The 13,482-nt window shown below is 35.5% G+C and overlaps 1 protein-coding gene across 1 annotated transcript; it reads left to right on the plus strand.

Annotated features, from left to right (window-relative positions):
* The first annotated feature begins 12,209 nt into the window (after positions 1-12,209).
* LOC124980785 (small ubiquitin-related modifier 2-like) lies at positions 12,210-13,119 on the plus strand. Its single transcript, XM_047546700.1, has 2 exons — positions 12,210-12,452; positions 12,524-13,119. Exons 1-2 carry the CDS (start codon positions 12,300-12,302, stop codon positions 12,584-12,586), a joined length of 216 nt encoding a protein of 71 aa, XP_047402656.1. The 5' UTR covers positions 12,210-12,299; the 3' UTR covers positions 12,587-13,119.
* The last annotated feature ends 363 nt before the right edge of the window (positions 13,120-13,482 follow it).

Here is a 13,482-nt window from a genome sequence, read left to right on the forward strand (position 1 = left end):
TCCTTTAAAAGGACAAGTATCCCAGTTGGTCCAATTTTTGTGAAAAAACATTTCACTTCCTTTTGGATGTCTTTGGAATGGGAAGACAGAACAAGTCAAAAGATGAATTTCTGTAGGAAGTTTCCCAGAAATCATTCTTTGGGATGTGAGATCATTGCAGAACCATGTTTTATTTTAAAACGTGAATGGAGGAGCCTTAAACATAGGGAAGTCATTGTTAATGCATTTCTTTTTTGCTTAGAGATTATTCCAGTATTTTGCAGAAGGTTGCTGCCCAACCTGGGTAATAGGAGTTAACAAATGATTACACTAGGCAATGGGGAAGAAGTAGCTCTGTGTTTTTGCTTTTTCAATTTGGTGTATACATATAATCGTGGTAAGAGAAAATTTTCATTCTGATAACACTAGATGCTATTTTTAAATTATTTTTTAAAAAAGCGAAGTTCACAGTGAACATTGACTTCATAGGTCACTATAAAATGTAACATAATTTAGCTTTTTTTCATTCAGATTGTATTGTTTCTGTTCAGATGACCTTTAACTGTGTTCCTGTGAGCATTAACTGCAAAGTATGTAAAACTAGAAAGTAACTGAAAAAATTGGGTTACATAGTGCCAGTAAAACTCTAGCAGATTGAATATTAAATGATAAAGAGCTTGGTGATTTCATATGACCAAGGATAATAAAAAAGGAATCAAACTTTTTTTTTTTTTTTTTTTTTTTTTACCCCCCAGTACTAGAATTTAATCTCAGGGCTCTCTATCACTGAGCTATATTCCCAGCCCTGTATTCATTTTCTTCATTTTTTTTTCCTTTTTTAAAATTTTCTGTTCATTTTATTCTTGAAATGGGTCTTGCTGAGACTGACTTCAAACTTGGCAATCCTCCAGTCTCAGCCTTGTGAGTTTGAGATTGACTTTTTAATTGATATAATTAAAACTTAGTAAAACAAATATTCTTAGAAAGTTTCTAAAAAATTGTGGGATGGCCTTTCTCACAGTAGTCAGTGTGCATCCTACAAAAAGTGATCTTTTAAAAGAAATTAGAACATTTTCATAATTGGGATAGTCTTCAAAAAAGAAGAGGTTGCCTTGTAAGCACAAGGTCCTGGGTTCGATCCCCAGCACCCAAAAAAAAAAAAAAAGAAGAGGAACATTTCTCATCCAAAATAAAATTTCATATATACATATATGAAGAGATACATATATATATTTACATATAGGTATCTGTATAATTTGCATTAGAGTAATATGTAGGTTCTTTGAAGAGTTCCATCAGTATTTTTCTATTGACTGTAGACATGAAACTCAATAATCAATAGCAAAACAAATCTGTTAAAAATGGACAAAGGATTTGAATACACGTTTCTCAAAGGAAGACATACAAATGCTCAACAGATAAAAGATTCTGAGAAATGCAAATGAAAACCACAATGAGCTATTACCTTATACCTGCTGGATAGGTTATTTTCAAAAAGGTGAAAGATAACAAGTGCTGATGACTGTGGAGAAAAGGAATCTTGATCTATCCCTTGTGATCATGTAAGTTAGTACAGCCATTTTGGAAGACAGTATGGAGATTCCTTAAGAAACAGCAGAACTGCTATATGATCCAGCAACCCCACTACTGGGTATATATCCAAAGAAATTGAAGTCAGTATGCTGAGGGATTATCTGCCCTCCTATGTTGCAGTATTATTCACAAATAGGCAAGACATGGAAATAGCCTGTGTCCAAGGGATGGCTGGAGTGGAGTAGTGTATGAACACTGAATACTTCTGGGCCTTAACAAAGTGAATGGGGCGAGTCTAGAGGACGTGCACAGAGACCAAGTGCCACTTGATCTCATTTATATGGTTATTTACCAAAGTCAAATTCTGACGAGTAGGGTAGTGATTACCAGATACCTGAATCTGGTTGGAGAAGTCGGGGTGGGTGGGGTGGAGAAAAGTGCAAAGTTGGAAGTGAGTTCTGGTGATCTGTTGTCTAACAAGATGACTACAGTTAATGTACATTTCAAAATAACTAAAGGAGTTATGTGTTCTTAACCACATGGAAAGGATAAATATTCTGATTTGATCATTCTGCAATGTACATATTAAAACACATAGTACCCCATGAATAAATATTCAGTTTATCAATTAAATAAAACTAAAAAAATACCAAAAAAGGGAATAATATGATTGGATTTGTCAGGAATTTTTATTTATTTTACCTATTTATAATTATTTTTCGTTTGGTTTGAAAACATGGATTGCATTTTTGTTTAACTACTTGAGTTCTTAGAATAAGAATTGCAATGTAGGATGTAGTCACCTTAGATGCAAAATTTCCTCAGCATCTGTTTGTCTTCAGTATTAAGTAGTGTTTATTGCAAAAATTTGGGGGTTTTTTGCCTAGAGGCAAATATTTTGCCATATGGGTATTTATGGTCTGTAACTATTTATATGTACATATGAAAACTGACACTGTGGCAACGAACAATTAAAATTTATCACCATTAAAAAAAAACACAATATCAATTATTTTAGCACTAAAAATGAAATGTGTAGGTAAAAGTTTAACAATACTAGGAAGTTTTTTCTCCATGCTCGGTCATCTAAGCACTCAGAGGTCACTACAACCATGGTACCAGAACATCTGGTTACTGTTCAAGATGGCAGTGGACCTTGGCATTGCCCACATAGGGCTGGTCCTGCAGAACTTCAGGATGCTGGAGTTAGGGGATCATGAAGGATTCCACCAAGATTTCAAACAAAGGCCGATGAGGCCAGGCAAAGTGCAGCAGGGTCAGAATCTCTGTCAGTAGCCCTGAGAGGGCAATGCATAAATATGTGAGGAGAAACTCAAAGCTGCTGTGGAGACCCCCAAAATTAAGAAATACCAGTAACATGGGACATCTGCCAAGGAAAGTTATAGAAATCAAGCAGAGACAAGCCAAGAGAGAGGTCACATGGGCTGCAACCAGTAATGTCTTAGAGGCAGAGCTGCATAAGCCCTTTGGAGAGAACATTACAATGCTTTGTGCACCAGATGCTGAATATGAGCTAAAGAACTTGTTTGCCCAGCTGGATTTTGGCCTTGCTTTGGTTCCATACCCCTATTTCTTCCTGTGTTTACTCTGTGCCATTATATATTGGATGTATATAACTTACTTTTGATCTTTACATGGGCTCATAGTCAAAAGCTTGCCTCAAGTCTCAGAGGAGATTCTGAACTTGGACTTTAGAGCAATGCTGGAACTGTTAAGACTATGGAACTCCTGGAAATGAACTAAATGTATTTTGCATTGTGACATGGGCCTGAGATTTTGGGGGACAGGGGCATAAAGTTATGGTTTGAGTATGAGGAATCCCCCCAAAAGCTCATTGTGAAACAGCAGGAATGTTCAAAGATGAAATGATTAGATTATAAAAATTATAACCAAAGTAGTGGATTAATCCATTTGATGGATTAATAATTTGAATGGACTGATGGGTGGTAATTATAGGCAAGTAGGGCATGAATGGAGGAAGTAGGTTATTGGGAGTGTGCCCTTGGGGATTATATTATCCCTGGCTCCTTGCACTCAATCTCTCTCTGTTTCCTAACTGTCAAACTGAGCAGCTTTCCTCCACCACACCCTCTGCCAAGATGTTCTGCCTCACCTTGGACCCTGAGCTATAGAGTCAACCAACTAAGGACTGAACCCTTAAAACTATAAGCCAGAATAAACTTTCTTCCTTTAAACTGTTCTTGTCAGGACTTTTGGACACAGTAATGTAAAGATGACTAATACAAATGGCAAACAGGCATATGACAAGATGCTGCACATCACATGTTATCAAGGGAATGCAATTAAAACAAAAATCAGATATCAACACATACCTATCAAAATGGCCAAAATCCAGAATACTGAAAACCCGGAATACTACAGAATATGGCACAACAGAAATTCTCATTCATTGCCATTAGGAATACAAAATGGTACAGTCACTTTAGGAGACAATTTGGAAGTTTCTTATAAAAAACAAACATATTCTTATACATCATCCAACAATCACACCCTTTGGTATTCACTCAAAGGAGCTGAAAATTTACATTCATAAAAGAACCCACATACATATGTTTATAAGTAGCTTTATTCATAATTGCTAAATTTGGAAGCAACAAAGATGTCCTTCAGCAGGTGAATGAGGAAATAAACTGTGGTACATCCAAACAAGAGATAAAAAGAAATGAGCTATTGTTACAAAAAGACAAAATATCCTTAAATGCATATTTCTAGATGAAAGACACCAATCTGAAAAGCCTACATACTATATGATTCCAAAGTAAAAGACATTATGGAAAAGTCAAAACTATGGACATAGTAAAAAGATCAGTGGCTGTCAGAGGTTAACAGGGAGGGAAGGATGAACGAGAAGAGTACACAAGATTTTTAAGACGGTGAAAGTATTCTATTTGATACTATCATGATAGATACATACCATACTTTTCTACAAACCCATAAAATATACATTGCCAGGAGTGAACTCTAATGTAAACTATACTCTGTGGGCAACAATGATGTGTCAATGCAGGTTCATAAATTGCAACAAATGTACTTCTCTGGTGGAGGATATTGATAATGGGGGAGGTTATACATGTTTAGGGGCAGGAGGTACATAGAAAATCTGTATCTTCCTTTCAGTTTTCTATGAACTTAAAATTGTTCTAAAAAATAAAAACTACTAAAATAAAGAGAAAGACTACATGTAAAGCAATGTTAATTACGACCCATTTAACTCAGTCAATACAAGAAATAATATTTCACATACTACATTTTACCAAATATTGGGAAACTGGCCAAACTGATAAGACTGCAACACTTGGAGTAGAGTTAGGTACTATTTATGATTCTGTTTTGACACCTTTTCTTGAGTATTTATGGCTTTGTATCTAACTTAACCACAACAAATTTGAGAAGAACATAATCTGACTTGTTTCAGCCAAAGCTTACAATAACTGAGTTACATAAAAACAAGTCCATGTTCACATTACTTGTACTAAGAACACTCCAATATTATTTAATCACAACCCTCAAAAAAAAAATCTCTAACTGCCCTGCCAGTTTGACTCCCTTTTCCTCTAAAAAGTCTTCAATTACAATCTACATGTGAATGACTCTCAGACTTCTCTAGGTATCATCTCTCAAATTCCAAGGCCATAATATCATCTGCCTGATACACAATATTCCTCCACCCAGCTGTTCACTAAAACTCAAATTTCAAACAGTGAACCCTTTGCATTCAAGAAAAATTTTTGAGTGCTGGGGATTGAATGGGGCACTCTATCACCAAGCAACAATACCAAGCTGTTGCCCAGGCTGGCGGTGAACCTGCAATCATCAGCCTCCCAAGTTACTGGAACTGCAGGCCTGTGCCATCCTGCATGGTTCAAGAGAAATGTCTAACCTCAAAGTGTCCTCATCACCTCCCACTCATGTTGCCACTCTTCTGGCTTCTGTCTCCACTATCTGTGCTTCAGATCTTTAATAATATCATACTGTTAAAACCTATGGACACTTTTTGGTCTTTAATTTCATCTGACATCTTAGTAACATTCAATTATGTAAATGACAGATTCCTTTAGGAAACTCTTCTTCCATGACTCAGGTGACACCACAAATTCTTATTTTCTTCTGCTTCTTTGATATATTCTTCTCATCTTCATCCCTGCTCCTTTTCTTTGACCTACTCTTTAATGTTGAAATTTCTCAGAGTCCTACACTCAGTCTTCTTCTTTTCCCGGTTTCCACTGTTTTACAAGGGAATTCCATCTACTACCTTTGCCTCAAACATCATTTGTCAACAAGTCCCAATTTCTTTTTCTCTATTTCAGGCCTCTTTTCTGGGTTCTAAACCGATATATTCAAATGCATACTCAGTGTTTCCACATCTCACAGATATCTCAAACTCAACACATACATCTACTCTCATACTAATCAATGCTGTTCCTTCTCTGTTCCCTATATCATCACCTACCAAGTTGCTCAGGCTATAGTCATTCTTTATCTCTAGATGTCATGATAACATCAACATTCAATCATCTTCCATAATTAATGAAAACCCATTTACTTCTGTCTACAACCACTACCTCAGTCCAAGCCACTATTACCTCACACCTATCAGATTCTCATAACTACTTTTACTATCTTCTGTTCCAATCCATTTTCCATTCAGCAGTTAAAGTGATATTTTAAAAAGAACTAATCAAGTAATTCTTCTACTTGAAATTCCTCAGTTGTTTTCCATTGCATTTAAAATATCAAGATTCCTTACAATGGACTAATAAGGTTCTGCCTAATTTAACACCTGCCTGCTTCTCCAGCTTATTCTTTTGCCACTTTCCCTTTAGCTTGCTTTTCTCTGCCCACACTGACATTGTTCTGTTCCTGAAGAATTCATATTCCTTCCCACCTCTGTTCCTTTATGCATGCTGTTCCCCTAGGTGGACTGCTGTTTCCATCTCCTTTCTTCCCACTCTTTTCTACTGGCTAATACAAACTGATTGATTTTTCAGGTGTCAAATCAAATCTCAATTCCTCAAGGAAGCCCTTCTTTGACCCCCCTCAAACTAAGTTTCCTGCACAGTTTCTTTATCTCTGATTATTTTTGTAACATTATAGAAAATCAGCTGTGTACAGATAGGTTTCATGACTATCTTGTTTGTTTGCCAAAGTATTACTAACACTTAGCACAGCACTAAGCAGACAATTAGTATTTGTTAAGTGAGCAGATGCTGAGATTTTGTAAATTCACAATTAAGACTACAACATTTAATTTCTCTCATTAAATGCTATCTAAGTCCTTCCAGGCTTCAATAATGTTAATGATGACCTCTAATTTACTGATCTTAATAATTTGTTGATCTTTATACTCTGGATTTCTTTATCATTTCCAACCAGATTCTTTAAAAGAACTCCTATAAAATTTGCATTTCAACATTAGTAGACTAATGCTCCCATTAAAGATGATAGTATACACTGCAGAGCCAGGAGAGAAATATAGAATAATAAATCACTACAATGGTTTTAAAACATATTCTATGATCTATTGTTATAATATATTCATGCATGTTATTTAGCATAGTATTATAACCAATCAGCATCATACAGAGCAATGTTAAATGATTCATGTCTGTACATTCAGATTTGCCATAGCCTTTTATTATCGTGAAAAAAGTATATATTTAGAATTAGCCAGCTGTACTCCTTTTAAGTGATCCCAATTTTGTTGGCAACATCCAAAACATCCTGAATATGTGTCTTCTCTCCACCAGGCCTATTGATCAGGGTATTTATTGATCTTGGCTCCATCAATATCATACAGCTTCTTTACAATCTGTTTGATCTAGTGCTTGTTGGCCTTGACATCCAAATATACATGAGTATGTTGTAATTTTCTATTTTCTTCATGGTAGACTCAGTGAGGGGTCAGAGAGAACTTGAAGCTGCCATAATGGTCAAGCTTATTTCTCCTGGGTGCACTCTTTGCAGGTTATTTGGGCTGTCTCTAGAGCTGCAATATCTTGGGGCACCAGAAGATGGGTGACATACAGATCTTTTGATTATGGTTGAAGATACTATTCAGCACTGCAGTACCTTCTTAGTCCTCTGAGTCTTTGCTTTGTTTGTTTGTTTGTGTTGCTGGGGTGCTAGGAACTGAACCCAAGGCCTACACATGCTAGAAAACTGCTCTATCACTGAGTCCCATCCCCAACTCTAAGTCTTTGCTTTGCTTTGACAGTGGCTTTGGGAGGGGCAGGAACTACCTTCCAGGCTTTTGATACCATCTTGGTGAAAAGTATCAGTCTTTCTAAAAACCTGAATAACATTCCATTAAATTCAAGTACTACAATTTAACTCTCATCCCTATCAATGAACATTCAAATTGATTCCATGTTTTCATATCATAAACAATATGATGAACATGCTTATACATGTATCATTATACTTTAACATAATAACTGGAGGATAATGAGTTCAAAGTCAGCTTCAGCAACTTAGCAAGGCCCTAGGCAACTTAGTAAGACTCTGTATTGAAATAAAGAATAAAATAAGGGCCAGGAATATGGCCCAGTGGTTAAGTGCCCCTGGGGTCAATCCCTAGTACCAAAAAATAAAAAAAAAAAATAAAAAAAATATATAAATAAATCCCCAAAAGTGGAGTTTGAGGGAAAGGTAGTATATATTTCAATTTTAATAACTATTGCCAAATTTTCTACTAAGCATGCTGTTTGTTTGTATTTTCTCCAAGGGTATATAAGAATTTTTTTCTTCATGCTCGTCACTACTGAGTAAAAACAATTTTTATCAATTTCACAGGTGGGAAACAGAACCTGATTTTCTTTCATGTATCTGAGTAAAACCTGGAAACATATTTATATCTTTCCTATGATTACTGGTCTTTATGCAAACTGCCTATACATTTTTAGATAGATAGATAGATAGATAGATAGACAGACAGATAGATAGATAAATTATGTTCAGAGGCTTTGTCCCAGTTTAATGTCTTGTTTTGTTTTGTTTTTCCCTTACATGGAAGTCTCCCATTTTACATAGTCAAATTCATCAATCTTTTCCTTTTGGGCTTCTGCCTTTCACATCATACTTTAAAAAGTCTTCGTCACGCCAATATTATAAAAAATATTCAACCATTTTCTCTTCTATTTTCATGGTTGCTTTTATTTGTTTCACTCTTTCATTACCTAAAATCTAGGACACATTATTGAATGAGAAAAGCAAGTAACAGACACTAGATATCTTTGCAGATCAAATACATTATTTTAACTGTGAAAACAGAATTCTATCAAATATCCATATCATAGTTTTTATTGTTTTTATTAATTATATGTATCACTGATAAACATTTACATTCTCACATGATTACACAGAATGCTTGTACACCCTTGCACACGCTTCCATGTATATAAGTTTTCTCTTTAAAGATAAGTATTAAGAAGTGGAATTACTGAGTCATTATTATGTGCCCTCTTTGATACTGATAAATTGTGCCCAAAAATGAAATACCTCGTATGATTTTTTTTCTTCTTCTTTTTTTAACTGATTACCTGTATTCATTAATTCAACAAATATTTAAATGTTTTTTGTGTGTGTGCTAGGCACTGATCTAAAGGCTGGGCATAACGATAACCAACCCAGGCAAAGGCACTGTGATTAAGAATGCAGAATGTAGGCTCTAGAGGCTGAGGATATGGCTCAGTGGTAGAGTGCTCTGTTGCCTGGCATGCATAAGGCCCTGAGTTTGACCCCCAGAAGTCCCCCCACCCCAACACACACACACACAAAAGAATACAGTCTCTAGTGACAGACTGCAAGTATGAGATGTTTGACTTTAGGCAACTTATTTTGCTGTTGTGCCTCAAGTTCCTTATCAATAAAATAGTAATAGGATCTCCCTGGTATGAATATTAGGATTGTTTTAACTCCTGTATATTAATAAAGGCTTCTTATTATTACTTAAATTTGCTATTATCAACTTTTATTTCTGCCAACAAGAGAGGTAAAACCAGTATTTCATTACGGAATCATTTCCCTGATAAGTTTGAACACACTGTCTTATGAAATGAGCTTTTTATAGATCCTGTTTATCTAATCTCCTATTCAAATCCTTTATCTATTTTTTATCTGTTGGGATTTTTTTTTTCTTTTTGTATTTTTCTTAATGATTTCAGAGTATTTACATGTCTTAGGTGTCAATTCTTTCACAGTTAAATATGGTGCAAATATTTTCTAGTATGACACCTAAGCTCTGACCCATAGGCAGTCAGGTTCTCTTTGAGATCAAATCACAAGGATAATAGTATGGATCATTGTTTTGCTAAGAGATTTCAGATCCTGCTCTCTAAAAAGTTTTTAAGTGCTTAGATTTAGGGGAAGGAAGTAGAAAATACTCTCTAAGCAATGGAAAGTATACACAAAGGCTTCAAAGTGGTTTCTAATTTACCTATTCCTGTCTCCTAAACACCTGGTATGGGGTCTCCCTGGATGAACAAATATGTTTGAATACAAAATTTCCTTACTAGGTTACAGGGTCCTTGTGGGCAAGCATGGTAACATCCTTACCTTGATATCACTCCCACAATGCCTGCCTAACAATGCTTTTATACAGAGAAAGAACTCAAATGTTTTTACTGAATAGATCAGTAACTGAAGTAATCAATGTAAAACAAGCAATTGGCTTTTTTCATAAAAAAGATCACACTCTGATTTGCAACTTTAGATAGCTCTCTACAGTCTGGCGTTGTTTAGGTCTCTTCATTTTAAATTCACTGTCTGTTTCAAGTTTTGTTCCAGAAAATAAAAACGTCCTTAGTAACTACAGAGCTCTGAACCTTTCTGGGTGCTGCTGAGACCGTGTCCTGAAATACTACTCATGTTTTAGTCTCTTTCCAAAGCATTTCCTCTCACTACATTATTTAAGAATGAGTCCATTTCAGCACACTAGACAGCTGTTTGGGTCTTCTGATTTTTTTTTTTTTTTTTTTTTTTTTTTCTCTTTCAATATGCCCTGCCGAGTAAAGCTGTGCTTTGCCAAGTGCTGCTAGACTGTTTACTTTCCAGGATATCACTCTTGGTAATCTAGGCTTATAGTTTCATGTGAAACAATGAGACAATGTGGTGCAATGGAAAAAGTACAGGAATCCCTGAGCCAGGTGACCTGAGTTTGTACTCGCTGAGCCACTGACTGACTAACTATATGACCTTTATATTGCTAAGTCTCAGTTCCTCTGTTTTCTTTTTTTTTAATAATGTTATTATATTTTTTATACCTTTATTTTATTTATTTTTATGTAGTGCTGAGATCAAACCAGTGCCTCACACATGCCAGGCAAGTGCTCAACCACAGAGCCACAGCCCCAGTCCAGTTCCTCTGTTTTCAAAGGGGGATAATATCAATAATATTTAACTTCCCTGGGTCAAAACATTGTAGTAAGGATTACAAAATAATTGGATTTATAGTGAATAATAATTTTACTATATGAAATGTGGCAGTTATGTTTAAACTGCTGCAGTTCACTGTGACTCATGTATATATAGACCCTCTTAATGAATCACTGTCCACTAAAGGGACTTCTCGGAGACAGTGCTTCTTTATGTAATCTACATTTAACAATTTACTACTATTGAATTCAAAAATCATTTAAGCGTCTAAGTTAAACTGAAACAAATTCCATTTACTGGCCACAGTATATAAGATGAGAATAATGTTTTATTTAGTTATCAACAGTATTCACATACCTAAAATCCAATCCATATTATGCGTCAGAATTTAAGCCAAAGCACCTAACAGTAGAGTCCCCAAATTTAAAGGATTTAAATCACACAATGTGTTTTTTTTTTTAAACACAACATAATAAAATCAGAAGTCAGTAACAAAAAAAATTTGAGAACTTGCCAATATAAAACACAAATACCACATATTAAAACTTACAGGCTGGGTTGTAGCTCAGTGGTAGGGTACTTGCCTAGCACGTGTGAGGCACTAGTTTTGATCCTCAGCACCACATAAAAATAAATAAATAAAGGTATTTTGTACATCTACAACTAAGGAAAAAAAAATGTTTAAAAAAAAAAACTTGACCAAAATAGTGCTAAGACAGGAATTTACAGATATAAACTTTTTTTTTTGGTACTGAGTATTTTACCCAGGGATGCTCTACCACTGAGCTAAACCCTCAGTCTTTTTTATTTCTATTTTAAGACAGGGGCTGCCAAGGCTGGCCTCAAACTTGCAATCCTCCTGTAACAGCCTCCTAAGTCACTAGGATTTCAGGAATGCCCAGTGAGTCAAGTTTATAAATACATTTTTAAAGTAATTTTTTAGTTGCTGATGGCCCTTTTTTTTTTATGTAATTATATGTGGTGCTGAAAATTGAACCCAGTGCCTCACACATGCTAGGTGAGTGCTCTACCACTAAGCCACAACCCCAGTCCCATAAATACATTTTTTTAAAGTAAGATTTCAAATAACCTAATCTTCCAATGTAACAAACTAAAAAAGAGGAACAAACTAAACCCAAGGCAACTGGAAGGAAATAATAAAGATTAGAAATAAGATAAAACAAGGAAAAAACGCTGATTATTTGAAAAGATAGTAACATTAGCAAACCTTTAGTAGAGGTGGGGGGAGGGAGAGAGGAGTAAAGAATGGGGGAGGGCTTCTTCTGCCGCTCCTGGAGCTGCTTGTGTGCTCGTTCGGTGCGGACCTGGTACCTCTTTTGTGAAGCGGCAGTGAGGAGACTCCGGCGCTCGCCATGGCCGACGAAAAGCCCAAGGAAGGAGTCAAGACTGAGAACAACGATCATATTAACTTGAAGGTGGCGGGGCAGGATGGTTCTGTGGTGCAGTTTAAGATTAAGAGGCATACACCACTTAGTAAACTAATGAAAGCCTATTGTGAACGACAGGTTTGTCGATGAGGCAGATCAGATTCCGATTTGATGGGCAGCCAATTAATGAAACAGACACACCTGCACAGTTGGAAATGGAGGATGAAGATACAATTGATGTGTTCCAGCAGCAGACAGGAGGTGTCTACTAAAAGGGAACCTGCTACTTTACTTCAGAACTCTGTTCCTACAGACCAAGAATACATTCTTAATTAGAAAACTGCAATTTGGTTCCACCACATCCTGACTACTACAGTATAGTTTTCTCTATTCTTTCATTTTCCCCTTCCCCATTCCTTTATTGTACATAAAGTAACTGGTGTATGTGCACAAGCATATTGCATTTTTTTTAACTAAATGGCCAATGATATGTTTTGATTGACATCAAATGGAGATGGGATGGGGAAAAATACTGGTTCTGTGAAATTATCCCCTTTCTCCATTAGTGGCATGCTCATTCAGCTCTTATCTTTATATTCCAGTAAGTTATTTTGCTCTCACTGTTTTAACAAAAAACAAAAAACAAAAAACAAAAAAACCTGAACAACATAAAAATCCTTGCATACCTTGTTCGATTGGAGAATTTTAATGTTTTTCATTTATCATTGTAAAACCAAGGACAATTTTATAACTTTTTTGTACGTAGCTGTTACATGTAGGGCAATCTGTCTTTAAGTAGGGGTAAATTACTCTTAAAAAAAGATTCCTAGATAGTTTTCCCTTCAAGTCAAGCGTCTTGTTGTTTAAATAAACTTCTTGTTTAAAATGAAAAAAAAAAAAAAAAAAAGAATGGGGGAGGACTCAAATTAATAAAATCAGAAACACAAAAGACTCAGTAAAATAAAAACCAACAGCAGAGACATTACTACTAATCTTACAGAAACAAAAAGAATTAGATAACCTAGGTGAAACAAATAAATTCCTAGAAACATATAAATTTCCAAAACTGACTAACTGGACCTATAACAAGAGATTGAACTATTTTTAAAATGTCCTATAAATTAAATTTTAAAACGTCCCCCCTACAGCACTGGGTGCTTTCACTGGT

Source organism: Sciurus carolinensis, chromosome 1 (genome assembly GCF_902686445.1).
Source record: "Sciurus carolinensis chromosome 1, mSciCar1.2, whole genome shotgun sequence".
NCBI lineage: Eukaryota > Metazoa > Chordata > Mammalia > Rodentia > Sciuridae > Sciurus > Sciurus carolinensis.